Raw genomic sequence first — 15,673 nt, 5'->3', positions numbered from 1 at the left:
TTTTGCTTTGCATAGTTGTTTTAACTTGCACTTACTTTTGTAGCAACAAACTGTAGTAACTGACAGTGGTTTTCTGAAGTGTTCCTGAGCCCACGTGGTGATATCCTTTACACACTGATGTCGCTTTTTGATGCAGTGCCGCCTGAGCGATCGAAGGTCAGGGGCATTGCCGCTTACGTGCAGTGATTTATCCAGATTCTCTGACCCTTTTGATGATATTACGGAACATACATGGTAAAATCCCTAAATTCCTTGCAATAGCTCATTGAGAAATATTGTTTTTAATCTGTTGGACAATTTGCTCACGCATTTGTTCACAACGTGGTGACCCTCGCCCCATCCTTGTTTGTGAATCATGGCACCCACCTGATCCCAATGAGCCAGTACACCTGTGGGATGTTCCAAATAAGTGTTTGATGAGCATTCCTCAACGTTCTCAGTCTTTTTTGACACTTGTGCCAGCTTTTTTTTAAACATGTTGCAGGCATCAAATTCCAAATGAGCAAATATTTGCAAAAATTAACAAAGTTTACCAGTTCGAACAATAAGTATCTTGTCTTTGCAGTCTATTCAATTGAATATAAGTTGAAAAGGATTTGCAAATCATTGTATTCTGTTTTTATTGACCATTTACACAACATGGTTTTGGGTTTTTGTACTTACCTTTTATCTGATAAGATGAAAAAAACGCCTAAAAAGGTGATTTGAATTTTTTTATACATGTTTACATAGTTTCTTCTGATATATAGCAACCTTAAACATGTTTTTTCCACTCAGTTCCTAACTTCGATGAAAAGGCACACATGGCACGGTCAGAAAACGATGCTGGTTCACCTCTAGTGGCTACGATGGACTCGACAATGACCGGGTCCAAGGGCGATAAACCCATCCTTCCATTCTCAGTTCTTCTCTTTCTCCTTCTGGGAATGACTTGTTCCTGCGCCAATGGTTCCCTTGTGAAGGTCAACAAAGGGTTAAAGGTGAGGCGGGGTCAGTCAGCCTACCTCCAGGAAGGCGACCTCCAGTTCTTGATCCCGCTTCACAAAAATGCCTGTAAGGTGGAGGTCGTCTTAAACGAGGCCATCACCCAACGAGTGGGCAAATTCCGGCCTCAGGTAAACATGCTGATTAGTTGTTGCTCCTCCCACTGTTAATCCATGCTAAATAATGATTGAAATAAATTACAGGTGGTCCTGGCTTTACAACGTTCCATCTTTACGACATTGTGTGTTCCCATAAATCAATTAAAACCTAATTTTGGTCTGTAAAGTCGAGACTTGCTCGACAACGAGTTAGAGTTACGGTACGTGGTGTAAGCTAAACTGAGGAAGGATAACACAGCTTATTAGTTAACGTTATGCACAAGTTAACTTGTGTCTCCTAAATATCAGGCCGGGTGTGCAGAGAAAAGAAATCGTGGAAGTGAAAATGAACATCCTGAAAAGTTCTGAATGAGGAGAAAAGACCAGAATTAGCTCTATTTGCCATTGCTGTTACTGTGTTACTATGTGTTGATTCCGGAGAAGGATGTGTTGTATTTAAAGGAGCCATATGTAATGATGTGGCCAGAAATGGTACTGCAATCACGGTCAAATTCTCCCTGACTGAGGTTGCCAGATACACAGCCGGACCGAGCTCAATGGACCGGGCTACTCTAAGGAACTTCAAACTTCCACTGCCTCTTACTAGGGGTTGAGGTGCTGGGACAATAATAGCTGAATAAACAAGCGTTTTGTCAGTAGCAAATCTCTAACCAACACATTTTACACAGGAATTAGGCTATTTTCAGGAAGAAGTACGTCACAGCTATCAATTATAGTCTGGAGCGCCACGCACTGAGGGTCCGATGGGGTATTCATATGGATATTAAAGTTCCCCATTATGATTATATTGTCGGCGTGCGTCACTAGATCAGCAGCGAACTCTGAGAATTCACCGATAAAGTCCGAATAGGGCCCAGGGGGGGCGCTAGACAACAGCCTGGTAGAGAGGCAGCGGTGTGACAGACCTCATAGTAAGCACCTCAAATAATTTATATTTATTATTTAGGTTAGGGGTAAGGTTAAAGTTTTCATTGTATATTAGTGCGACCCCCTACCCCTTTTAAGGGGACAGGCAATATGGGCATTTGTATAGTTAGGAGGAGATGCCTCATTCAGCGCAAAAAAAATCGTCTGGTTTGAGCCAGGTTTCGCTGAGACCAATGACGTTAAGATTGTTGTCTCTAATGACCTCATTAACTAATAACGTTTTGGGAGACAATGATCTTGAAATGGCAATCATATGGTTATTGCCAGTACTATCAGAAAACAAAGACTAAAACCAACTACAACCAACGCTCGCAATGATTATACTGGTGAAAATAAGTAGAGCATGCTCAGCAGCCTAATATAAGTCCAAAAATAAAAGAGGAGACATTTTACCAAGGTATGCCTATAGGCTACACGAATAAGGAATTTGTTTATCATGTGATTTGGCTGTCTCCATACATTTCACATTGCCATGATAGCGGCCGTGCTAATGTTGGAACCCATTTCCTCAGTGTATCAGCATATTGAGAAGGAAATATCAATCAATGTCAATCAATGTTTATTTATATAGCCCTAAATCACAAGTGTCTCAAAGGGGTGCACAAGCCACAACGACATCCTCGGTTCAGATGCCACATCAGGGCAAGGAAAAACTCAACCCAGTGGGATAACAATGAAAAACCTTGGAGAGGACCGCAGATGTGGGCAACCGGTGCAATGGACGTCGAGTGGATTTAGCATAATATTGTGAAAGTCCAGTCCATAGTGGATCTAACATAGTAGTGAGAGTCCAGTCCATAGTGGATCTAACATAATAGTGAGAGTCCAGTCCATAATGGGGCCAGCAGGAGACCATCCCGAGTGGAGACGGGTCAGCAGCGCAGAGATGTCCCCAACCGATGCACAAACCAGCAGTCCATCCCGGGTCCTGACTCTGGACAGCCAGCACTTCATCCATGTTCACCGGACCTGTGCCCCCCCCTCCACGAGGGAGAGGGGGGCAGAGCAGAAAAGAAAAGAAACGGCAGATCAACTGGTCTAAAAGGGGGGTCTATTTAAAGGCTAGAGTATACAAATGAGTTTTAAGATGGGACTTACATGCTTCTATAGGCACTGACACTACCCATATCCACATAGGTTGTATTTGTCAAAAATATATTTTGCCCTGTCAGTTGGATGATACATTGACATATTGGCTAACAGGCATATATTTCCCCCGTTAGTCTATATGTCGATGTGTCATTGACCGGGCTAGCATGCTAAGCATTACACTAGGAGCTAAGCACCATCACACTAAGCATTCGTTGCAGGAACATACTAGCTTTGTTAGACAAGATCATAGACTGTATTGGACAATATAGTTTACATACCAAATGTCCATTTCCATGTATTACATGTAATAAGAAAATGTAAATGCCTGACTTACCTATCAAGGAGGAAATTAGCAAGTTTGGCGTCAGATAAAAAAAAGTTCTCCGCCTTTAATCGTCTCCACCTTTCAAAGGCATCCCCAATACAAATTATCGTTTTTTTCCTGGCTTTGTCATGAAAAAGTTGAGAATGGTAACGAGGCCTTTTAGATTTTCTTAGGTCTGACATGTTTAGTAACTTTACCAGTGGCAGTAGGTAGACGAAGATGGCGGTGTGTAACTGGCAACCTGGATGTGACACACTCACAGACTTTCTAATTGGTCAAACGGTGGAGGGTGGGGCATCGAAATGAAAACAATGACAATATTTCTGGGCTGTAAATCTAATTTTGAAATGAGAATATCCCGGCTGAACTCCTATTATCAGTTATAGAGGTATTAGAAAAAAACATGATTTATTAATGCCGTTAGACCTATAAGGGGCATTTAATGATGACTTGACATGAAATTAATTTGAAAAGTAAAAAGGGGCTTTGGTAGTGAGAGCAAAGTGTTTGTATTGTTTAGGGTTCGGGCTAATTTGTATAAGCTAATGATCAAGGTGTGATGAAGTAACAAGTGAGTTTCCTGATGCGCCGGTTTAGAAATGCAAACCCATAAAAGAGAAAAAGGTCAGCAATTGTTACAATTTTTATCACTGTATCATTCGATTCTTGTATTTAGTGTTTTGGTTATTTTATGTCCTTCATGTGTTTATTGTGCGCGATTGAAGTGTTCATTTTGGTTCCACTCGTAGAATGGAACTTGTTCATAACCAGAGGACCACTTGTAATCTGCAAAGTCATTTAATAATATTTTTCTTTCTGTTTGTTTGGAAAAAAAAATTCTAGAGATTAGACTTTTTTTTTTAGAAAGAGAAAACAATATAGTAACATTACAATTACGAATTTTCTCTACAAAAAAAGGCAACATATCAAAGTTGTTTATTCTCTAATGTTAACTTCACGTTGTAACTTTTTCTTCTACATATTGCCCCATTTTTCGTGGTGTATTTATCTAAAAATCTGGTAAGAATTTGACTTTTTTTCTTTTTCTTTTTCTTTTTTTTTTTTTACCAAAAAAGGTGGCTTCTCTTTATAATATTATGACTTTATAATTTTATTTTATAATTAAAAAAAAAAAAAAAAAAGTGTCTTACTCTATATTTGTACTGTGTTATATAACGGTACATATTTTTTCTTGTAATATTACAACATCCATTTAAATTATAATATTTAAAATACATTTTAAAAATGCTTGAATTACGACTCCATTATAATATATATACTGTATATCTACGAGATGTTTTTATTTTTATTTACTGTGCTTTTTTTTTTTTCGTTTGCAGCATATAATACATTAACAATATCTTTTTTTTATGTCAGCTGCAAAAACAATATTTAAAATTTCACTTTAAAAACTGGCAGCTCAGTCACTAGAATTTTATAGTAAAAGCAGTGCTTTTTTTTTTTTTACAGCATATAAAAAAATGTAATAAATGAAATAGAATGGAGAAACAATACCACTGTTTTTAGCAGTAAAATTCAAGCAACAGTTCTAGCCAGTTTTATATATATATATATATATATATATATATATATATATGGAAAAAAACAGTACCAAAATGGATTTTCCGGTAAAAAACTCCGTAAAATTGAACCGTAAAATCTATTGTTAATTCTACAGTCTACAATTTGATTGATCATTTGTTTTGAAATCGTACCATTATAGCAACGTTACAACTTTTTTCTTTACAATATTAGAAAATGTATTGTTTTTTTTCTCTCCCTTGAATTTGTAGGAGTGCAACTTTTTGGACTTCTTCTGGTAGGATTGCAACTTTATTTTAGTAAACTTGCGATTTTTGCTTTTCTCCAGGTATTCGACTGCCATTATCAGGATAACGAGGTCAAATACGTCCATAATGGCTGTCCCCTGTTAACGGAGGACACAGTCAAACTTCAGCTGTACAGGTATCCTGTATACCTAGATTTTGAGGTCAAACCCTATGAAGCATAATTTTGGGGTTTCATTGTTAGTTTTAGCCTTGGCTCTGTTTTGTCCAATCAGGTTTACTGACACCGACACATACATGGAAGTGTTTTATCTTCATGTTGACATTGTGGAACCTGAATGCAGCATCATGAAGCTGGGGCCCAAAACTCTAGAGGTTTCTGCTTATGGGATATCGGACGCTCTGGATGGAAACGTGGTGTCTTTCCACTACGAGAGAAGGGCGAGCTTGGAGTGTATGATCTATATTGACACTCCAAACACCCACTTGCCGGCACACGGACGACTCATTAGCTCCACGCCACAGAACCGTGTGAAGCAACGGGACAACCTGACCAGCGACATCCATGTAAAGAGGCAACGAGGTATTAGTTACAGGGCAACTTTTTTTGGGTACTTTTACGTACATTTTATTCTGACTTTATTCTCAAAATACTGCAATTCTCAGTACTTTATTTATTTCGTAACATTAACATGTTTTCCTCATAATGTTATGACCAAACCGCTCAATACTACTGTTTAGTTTGGGTATTCAATCAATATTCAAATAGGTTCAGTTAAAGAACAATTTCTGAAATAAAAGTTTGTAAGTGGGTGATGATGTTTACATTTTGTTCAAAGTTTGCATAGTGTTGTCGCGATACCAATAACTTGGTACCGGTACCGGTACTAAAATGTATTTCGATACTTTACGATACTTTTCTAAATAAAGGGGACCACAAAAAATTACATTATTGGCTTTATTTTAACAAAAAATCTCAGGGTATATTAAAAATATGTTTTTTATTGCAATCGAAGAACAATTTTGTCCTTAAATAAAATAGTGAACATACAAGGCAACTTGTCTTTTAGTAGTAAGTAAACAAACAAAGGTTTCTAATTAGTCTACTGACATATGCAGTAACATATTGTGTCATTTATCATTCTATTATTTTGTCACAATTATGAGGGACAAACTGTAAAAATTGATTATTAATCTACATGCTCATCTACTGTTAGTATCTGCTTATTTTCTCTTTTAACATGTTCTATCTACACTTCTGTTAAAATGTAATAATCACTTATTCTTCTGTTGTTTGGATACTTTACATTAGTTTTGGATGATACTACAAATTTAGGTATTGATCCGATACCAAGTAGTTACAAGATCATACATTGGTCATATTCAAATTCCTCATGCGTCCAGGGACGTATTTCCTGAGTTTATTAACATAATATAAAATAGAAAAGAAAAAAGTTTTTGTGATGATAAAAAATATAGATGTAATCATAGTAGTTTTTATCGACGAGATATGCTCTGGTATCACTACAGTGGATGTCAGGTGTAGGTCCACCAATGTAGGTCACGCCGGTGAGCTACGATGTGTAGTGAAGCATGTTTAGCTATTCCTCGTCCTGCAGGGATGATACTTGTAAGAAACGTACTTTATTTGTCGCCATGGAGGCGAGGGTTAGTGATTTAGAAGTAGCTAAAACACTTTGGATGGACATTAGCCGCTAGCTAGCTAGCCATGTTTTAAAGCACCTCTTCCTGAGGGCGTTTCAGTGTTATAGCTTCATCTTTATCGTTAGTTTTTAGACCAAAATGCGTCCATTTTCCCTTTTCTGTCTACACACCGTGTCTGCTTGTAAGTACTCTGTGATTGTGCGCTGCCAAACATGCTCCTCTGCTTGTAAAACCAGCTATGCGCCGTCATTACTGTAAAAAAAAAAAAAAAGGCGAACCGGTACTTTTCAAACAGATTATAGTACCGTTTTTGATTCATTAGTACCGCGATACTATACCAGTACCGGTGTACCGTACAACCCTAATTTTGCAATTGCTGATTGAGTATGTGATGTATATGTAATCAACAATCAAAAGATTTTAGAAATATGACATTTATTGTCACACTGAATGCAATGTTCTCTCAATCTCGCTTGATAGTTCTCAAAATATTTCAACAATTGAACAGTTAGATATTTTATATATATATATATATATATATATATATATATATATATATATATATATATATATATATATATATATATATATATATATATATATATATATATATATATATATATATATATATATATATATATATAACCTACGTATAAAACGGTATCAGTACAAACATTATATATTTTGGTGGAACACTTACGGAGTCAAGGATTTTGGGGCCTGGAGAGGCATGATTGGGAACAAAAATGGCCCCCCTGATCTACACCAGAGCGGTGCTTTGATATTTGACTTTAGTGTTCATCACAGAATGTCTATAGGAAACACCACGTAGAAGCAAAATGACAAGCCCGCACCCAGAAGAAGGCACGACATCGGGCGGGAAGGACGGCGCGGCAAAGTGCGAAGGCAGGCTCGGGCTGCAACCTTTGATTGATTGATTGATTGAGACTTTTATTAGTAGGTTGCACAGTGAAGTACATATTCCGTACAATTGACCACTAAATGGTAACACCCGAATACGTTTTTCAACTTGTTTAAGTCGGGGTCCACTTAAATTGATTCATGATACAGATATATACTATCATATATACTATCATCATAATACAGTCATCACACAAGATAATCACATTGAATTATTTACATTATTTACAATCAGGGGTGTGGAGGGAGGGGGGTGGGTGGGGTGGGGGATATGGACATCAAGTAGTGGACATAGAGAGAGAGAGAGAGAGAGAGAGATCAGAAGGCATAAGAAAAAGAAAAAGTATCTGCATTTGATTGTTTACATTTGATTATTAGCAATCCGGGGAGGGTGTTAGTTTAGGGTTGTAGCTGCCTGGAGGTGAACTTTTATTGCGGTTTTGAAGGAGGATAGAGATGCCCTTTCTTTTATACCTGTTGGGAGCGCATTCCACATTGATGTGGCATAGAAAGAGAATGAGTTAAGACCTTTGTTAGTTCGGAATCTGGGTTTAACGTGGTTAGTGGAGCACCCCCTGGTGTTGTGGTTATGGCGGTCATTTACGTTAAGGAAGTAGTTTGACATGTACTTCGGTATCAGGGAGGTGTAGCAGATTTTATAGACTAGGCTCAGTGCAAGTTGTTTAACTCTGTCCTCCACCTTGAGCCCGCCCACTTTAGAGAAGTGGGTAGGAGTGAGGTGGGATCTGGGGTGGAGGTCTAGAAGTAACCTGACTAGCTTGTTCTGAGATGTTTGGAGTTTAGATTTGAGGGTTTTGGAGGTGCTAGGGTACCAGGAGGTGCATGCATAATCGAAAAAGGGTTGAACGAGAGTTCCCGCCAGAATCCTCAAGGTGCTTTTGTTGACCAGAGAGGAAATTCTGTAGAGAAATCTCGTTCGTTGGTTAACCTTTTTGATTACCTTGGTTGCCATTTTATCACAGGAAAGGTTAGCCTCTAGAATGGAATCTAGGTAGGTGACCTCATCTTTCCTGGTGATGACACTGTCACCTACTTTTATGGTGAAGTGATTGACTCTCTTAAGTTTGATGTGGGACCCAAACAGGATGGATTCTGTTTTACCCAAGTGTATGGATAGCTTGTTGTCAGCGAGCCAGGTGCAAGTTCTACAGAGCTCAGCACTGAGGATTTTCTCCACCTGTGACTTGTCCTTGCCGGATACCAGCAGGGCAGAGTCATCCGCAAACAAAAACAATTCACAGTCGCATGCCGATGACATGTCGTTTATGTATATTAGGAACAGTAAAGGTCCCAATATACTGCCTTGGGGGACTCCACAGCTCACCGAGAGGGGGGGGGAACACGGTGCCGTTCACCTCTACCACCTGCTCCCTCCCCTCCAAGTAAGACTGCATCCAGCTCCAAGAGGTTTTGTTAAATCCGATTGCTCTGAGCTTATCCAACAGTATAGCGTGGTTAACGGTGTCAAAGGACTTCTGAAAGTCCAGCATGACCATGCCGCAGTATTTGCCCGCGTCCACCTCATGTTTGATGTGGTCGGTCAGATAGAGAAGGCATGTGTCAGTGGAGTGGTTAGTTCTGAAGCCGGATTGGAATTTGTACATGAGTTTATTAGTGGCAAGGTAACTATCGACCTGTTCATAAACTATTTTCTCCATTACTTTCGAAATGGAGCTGAGAATAGAAACAGGTCGGTAGTTGCCGGGTTCCAATTTGCTTCCTTTTTTAAAGAGGGGAGTTACTCTTGCTATCTTAAAATCTTTTGGTACTTGGCCTTGTGTAATTGATAGGTTTATTATGTGCGTGATGATCGGGGCAATGATGGAGGCAGAGTCCCTGAGGAATCTGGAGGGAATATTATCAAGGCCGGTGGCCTTGTTAGGGTGGAGCGCGCTCAATTTTTTAAACACCTCATCAGCTGTGACCATTTCTAATTTGAAATCATCGTTGGATACTCCTAGCTTTCTGTAGAAGGCTTTAATGTGTTCTACACCAAAGCGACCAGAGTGGTGGGACAGCTTGTTGACAAGAGTTGCAGCTATGCTGGTGAAAAAGGCGTTAAGTCTGCTAGCTACCTCCATTTTGTCTGTAATGAGGGAGTCACCCTCCTTGATGCTGATGTTGGTGAGTCTGACAAGTAACCAATACGATAACAAACGAAAACAAAGCCGGCAAGTCCCCCAGCCCCGACAACCACCACGCGCAGGGGCTGTCACAAACCACAACAGCGGCCACCCCCTTGCACCAGACCCAGCAACCACGGGCGTCTTCACAACAGATAAACGGCAGCAGAAACAATGGTTGCAATACCTCTGACAACCAGCTCCTTCGGATCAAATCAAAACGACCGAAAGGCCAGGACTGACAACCACACGACAACAAATCCATGGAGACCAGTCAGCCCAAAAGCCAACATGCAAACAAAAGACATCAACATCACCCCCCACCAAGAAACTCCACGCCCCAATCCAAACCCGCACAAACACACCACCAAACACTCTGACTTTTTTCTTGTAATAGTACTAATCTCATCTTCTCCTTACATCAATATTTTTTCTCAGTACTCACAAGACTTGTTGGTATTTTCTTTTCTTCCCCAGAACATTTAAAAATCGTGTCATCATGCGGCTTGGACAACTGCCTTGAGAACGTACAGATTGTGGAGTTCCTCAAAATTTCCTGCGATGACTTCTTGGTGATGGGGCTGAAATATCAGCACATGGACCCTCCTTCTCCTGACAGAGATTACGTCGTCTTCAGGCTTGACCTCAAGGACACAAGGAGCGAAAATATATATAAGGCAAACATTTTGACTTTTTTGCTAATACGGCTTTATGTCAGTATATGTATATACAGTATATATTAGGGGTGTGCATCTCTGGGAGGAGACCCTGCCCCAAGTGGAGGAGTTCAAGTACCTCGGAGTCTTGTTCACGAGTGAGGGAAGAGTGGATCAGGAGATCGACAGGCGGATCGGTGCGGCGTCTTCAGTAATGCAGACGCTGTATCGATCCGTTGTGGTGAAGAAGGAGCTGAGCCGGAAGGCAAAGCTCTCAATTTACCGGTCGATCTACGTTCCCATCCTCACCTACGGTCATGAGCTTTGGGTTATGACCGAAAGGACAAGATCACGGGTACAAGCGGCCGAAATGAGTTTCCTCCGCCGGGTGGTGGAGCTCTCCCTTAGAGATAGGGTGAGAAGCTCTACCATCCAGGGGAACTCAAAGTAAAGCTGCTGCTCCTCCACATTGAGAGGAGCCAGATGAGGTGGTTCGGGCATCTGGTCAGGATGCCACCCGAACGCCTCCCTTGGGAGCTGTTTAGGGCACGTTTGACCGGTAGGAGGCCACGGGGAAGACCCAGGACACGTTGGGAAGACTATGTCTACCGGCTGGCCTGGGAACGCCTCGGAATCCCCCGGGAAGAGCTGGACGAAGTGGCTGGGGAGAGGGAAGTCTGGGCTTCCCTGCTTAGGCTGCTGCCCCGCGACCCAACCTCGTATAAGTGGAAGAAGATGGAGGGTGTGCATCTCTACCTTAAATGGCAATCCGATATGCATCTAGATACATGGGCTACAATAAGATTCACTAAAAATGCTTTTTTAGCTTTGTTGTAGCAAGCTACTTTTGCCGTGTAGCTTGTCTCTGGGGATACTAACAAAGACACTCGTAAACGTACAAATATGCGTGGAAAAACTCCAACAGACGTCACACATGGGACGGTTGAGTAAGTAAGATTTGTTTTAGTTAATCTGTAAAACTTACAAACTTTGCTTGGAGTGACGAATGAAGAATCCATACGAGTAGTAACGTTATGGACGGCAAGAAGACGGGGCGACACTTGTACTTCCGGTTGAAAGCTCAGTCAATACAATGTAGCACTGCAGCATCTGCAGTGAGTGAACTCATTGTCAGGTTCAAACATCGATGACATCTATTAAAACGGACAAGAAGCAAGGAAATAAACAGAGACAGGATTAAATTTGGCTCAATTGAGGAGAAACTTGTCGACCTGTAACTTCTTACAGTGTCACCCACGCTCTAACGAAAAAAGGTTCACGTCTCCTCTTTTATTTGGATATTACCTGTTTACATAACAACAGCTGCATCTAAAGGAATGGGGGGTATGTAAACAGCCATTGTTTTCGGTCACATTAACACAAAAGAAAAAGATGCCTCTGGCTTGGACTGGTCCTGGATCGAGCTTGGGCAAGTCTTGGATCACAATAGATAAACCCTCCCGTCTCCTCCCATCGTACACAGAGGATTTTTCCAAGCCTTTGGCTTGGTGCAACAAAGACAGCTTTCGTCTGTTCACTGGGAACTCAGAACGGAAAAATATTTGATAATTTACATACAATTTTTCTGACACTCATCCAAAAAATGGCACCGTAGCACAAACAATACACACTTATGCAGGGTCTTTGCTTGATTAAAAAAAACAAAAACTATTTGCATTATGGCCGGGTGACACAGTTTAGTGCGTGTGCCTCACAATAATAAAGTCCTGGGTTCGATCCCCGGGCCTGGAGTATTTCTGTGTGAAGTTTGTTGTTAGAAAAGGGGTGATCAAGTAAAATTGTTTAGAGACCAATGATAGGTGTGAACACACCAATTTAAAGGTGTTAATTTGTGTTTTAGGGACATCCAGTGGTCATAATAATCCAGTGCATGATGCAGGAAGTTGAATGATCCATACACGTTTGTTAGTGGATATTTTCTAATAAGTTTCTGCCTTGGAAACATTGTATCTGTAAGGGATATGCAACTATAATTCTTTAAAACTTGTTTGTATTTACTAATGTGGTGTTTTAAACTGAAATATTGTTCAATTCAGGACATCTCTTACGTACGTGTAGCTGTTGTGTAGCTACGAGCTCATACTATAACATCAAATATTGACATTTTGTGAAATACTTCTCTAAAATATAAGGAAAGATCAAACTTGTGTGCTTTTTGGAAGACATTTAGCTGTTAACTGGCTGTACAAGTCGACACTTGTTGGGGCTTGTATCAGAAATTTTAGAGGCACGCCAATATCATCCAATACAGTTATTTTTTCCCGATATCGGACCGATATATCATATTGGGACACACCTAATGTTTACTATTTTTCCATTGTAACTTTTTGTGTTGGGATTTCATTTGTATTTACAAAAACCCAAAACCAGTGAAGTTGGCACGTTGTGTAAATGGTAAATAAAAACAGAATACAATGATTTGCAAATCTTTTTCAACTTATATTCAATTGAATAGACTGCAAAGACAAGATATTTAATGTTCAAACTGAGAAACATAATTTTGTTTTGCAAATAACCATTAACTTAGAATTTAATGGCAGCAACACATTGCAAAAAAGTTGTCACAGGGGCATTTTTACCACTGTGTTACATGGCCTTTCCTTTTAACAACACTCAGTAAACGTTTGGGAACTGAGGAGACCAATTTTTGAAGCTTTTAGGTGGAATTATTTCGCATACAAGCAGGCCAGTCTGGTACCCGCACTCTTTTATTACGAAGCCTTGTTGTTGGAACACGTGCAGAATGTGGTTTGGCATTGTCTTGCTGAAATAAGCAGGGGCGTCCATTAAAATATGTTGCTTGGATGGCAACATATGTTGCTCCAAAACCTGTATGTACCTTTCAGCATTAATGGTGCCTTCACAGATGTGTAAGTTACCCATGCCATGGGCACTAATACACCCCCATACCATCACAGATCCTGGCTTTTGAACTTTGCGCCTATAACAGTCCGGATGGTTCTTTTCCTCTTTGGTCCGGAGGACACGACGTCCACAGTTTCCATAAACAATTTGAAATGTGGAATCGCCAGACCACAGAACACTTTTCCACTTTGCATCAGTCCATCTTAGATGAGCTCGGGCCCAGCGAAACCGGCGGCTTTTCTGGGTGTTGTTGATAAATGGACTTCGCTTTGCATAGTCGAGTTTTAACTTGCACTTAAAGATGTAGCAACCGACTGTAGTTACTGACAGTGGTTTTCTGAAGTGTTCCTGAGCCCATGTGGTGATATCCTTTACACACTGATGTCGCTTTTTGATGCAGTACCGCCTGAGGGATCGAAGGTCACAGGCATTCAAAGTTACGTGCAGTGATTTCTCCAGATTCTCTGAACCTTTTGATGATATTACGGACCGTAGGGAGTGAAATCCCTAAATTCCTTGCAATAGCTCGTTGAGAAATGTTCTTAAACTGTTCAACAATTTGCTCACGCATTTGTTGACAAAGTGGTGACCCTCGCCCCATCCTTGTTTGTGAATGACTGAGCATCTAATGGAAGCTGATTTTATATCATGGCACCCACCTGTTCCCAGTTAGCCTGTTCACCTGTGGGATGTTCCAAATAAGTGTTTGATGAGCATTCCTCAACTTTATCAGTCTTTTTTGCCACTTGTGCCAGCTTTCTTTGAAACATGTTGAAGGCATCAAATTCCAAATGAGCTAATATTTGCAAAAAATAACAAAGTTTTCCAGTTCGAACATTAAATAACTTGTCTTTGCAGTCTATTCAATTGACTATAGGTTGAAAAGGATTTGCAAATCATTGTATTCTGTTTTTATTTACCATCTACACAACGTGCCGACTTCACATAATTATATGAATAAAAAACATGACGTTGTTTTTTTCTCCCCTCTAAAGTCCGAACAGATCTGGATTCCAGTTCGGATTAATGGCGCGTTGGCTAACCGACCCCCGGCAGCGTCGTTCATGCCAACATTCATCCTGGAGGTGGACCAGTTTGTCCTCACCCCGTTGTCTACAACCACGTTGGATGCCCACGACGATGAAACGCAGAAGGAGCGTTTGATTTTCAACATCACTGAGCTTTCGCCAACGGGCGGTTTCATCGCTCACCTGTCGGACCACACTCGTCCGATCAACTCCTTCACGGGGTTGGATCTGAGTGACATGCTCATCGGCTATCAGCCCCCGAACTCCTCGCATAGCCGGCATAGGAACTACGAGGTCTTCACAAAATCTACAGAAAACACTGTAAAACTAAATTGTGAAAGCGATACATATCTAATGTCATGCATTTTCCCGTACAGATGGAAATTGAAGTTCATGATTTTTTCTTCGAGAGGAGCCCACCGATAAAGGTTCACGTGTCTGTGCGGACCGCCGACACCAATGCGCCGAAAGTCTCTTGGAACATGGGTATTGGCAGTTTTTGTGTTATTCGATTTCACATCCAAGTGACAATATTTTTTGGGGAAAAAAGTCCTAAATAGAAATGATATAAATAGAATACTAAAAAGAATATAATGCATAACAGTGCCACAAAGACAAATATATTTTTTGTTGATCCCTACAAAACTTCAAGGTTCAAGTTTTTTACTGGCTATTTATGTATAAACTTATCGTTCAAGCACACTGTAATTATTGTGCGGGGTTCATAAAAGAAAAACCCAAAACCAGTGAAGTTGGCACGTTGTGTAAATGGTAAATAAAAACAAAATACAATGATTTGCAAATTATTTTCAACCTATATTCAGTTGAATAGACCGCAAAGACAAGATACTTAAAGTTCGAACTGAGAAACTTTGTTATGTTTTTTCAAACATTAGCTCATTTGGAATTTGATGCCTGCAACATGTTTCAAAAAAGCTGGCAGAAGTGGCAAAAAAAGACTGAGAAAGTTGAGGAATGCTCATCAAACACTTATTTGGAACATCCTACAGGTGAACAGGCTAACTGGGAACAGGTGGGTGCCATGATTGGGTATAAAAGCAGCTTCCATGAAATGCTCAGTCATTCACAAACAAGGATGAGGCGAGGGTCAACACTTTGTGAACAAATATGTGAGCAAA

General features: G+C 40.3%; 1 protein-coding gene across 1 annotated transcript in view; it reads left to right on the top strand.

The window, feature by feature from the left end:
• Positions 1-848: 848 nt before the first annotated feature.
• frem1a (Fras1 related extracellular matrix 1a) overlaps positions 849-15,673 on the top strand; it is a 68,388-nt gene continuing 53,563 nt past the window's right edge. The window contains exons 1-6 of the mRNA XM_062064428.1: positions 849-1,115; positions 5,318-5,412; positions 5,510-5,817; positions 10,442-10,641; positions 14,502-14,828; positions 14,912-15,020. Of these exons, the coding sequence (XP_061920412.1) occupies positions 849-1,115; positions 5,318-5,412; positions 5,510-5,817; positions 10,442-10,641; positions 14,502-14,828; positions 14,912-15,020 (1,306 nt within the window). The remainder of the gene's footprint in view (positions 1,116-5,317; positions 5,413-5,509; positions 5,818-10,441; positions 10,642-14,501; positions 14,829-14,911; positions 15,021-15,673) is intronic.

Source organism: Entelurus aequoreus, linkage group LG12 (genome assembly GCF_033978785.1).
Source record: "Entelurus aequoreus isolate RoL-2023_Sb linkage group LG12, RoL_Eaeq_v1.1, whole genome shotgun sequence".
Taxonomy (NCBI): Eukaryota; Metazoa; Chordata; class Actinopteri; order Syngnathiformes; family Syngnathidae; genus Entelurus; species Entelurus aequoreus.
The sequence above is the reverse complement of the archived record's forward strand: the minus strand, read 5'-3'. Positions and strand labels throughout refer to the sequence as shown.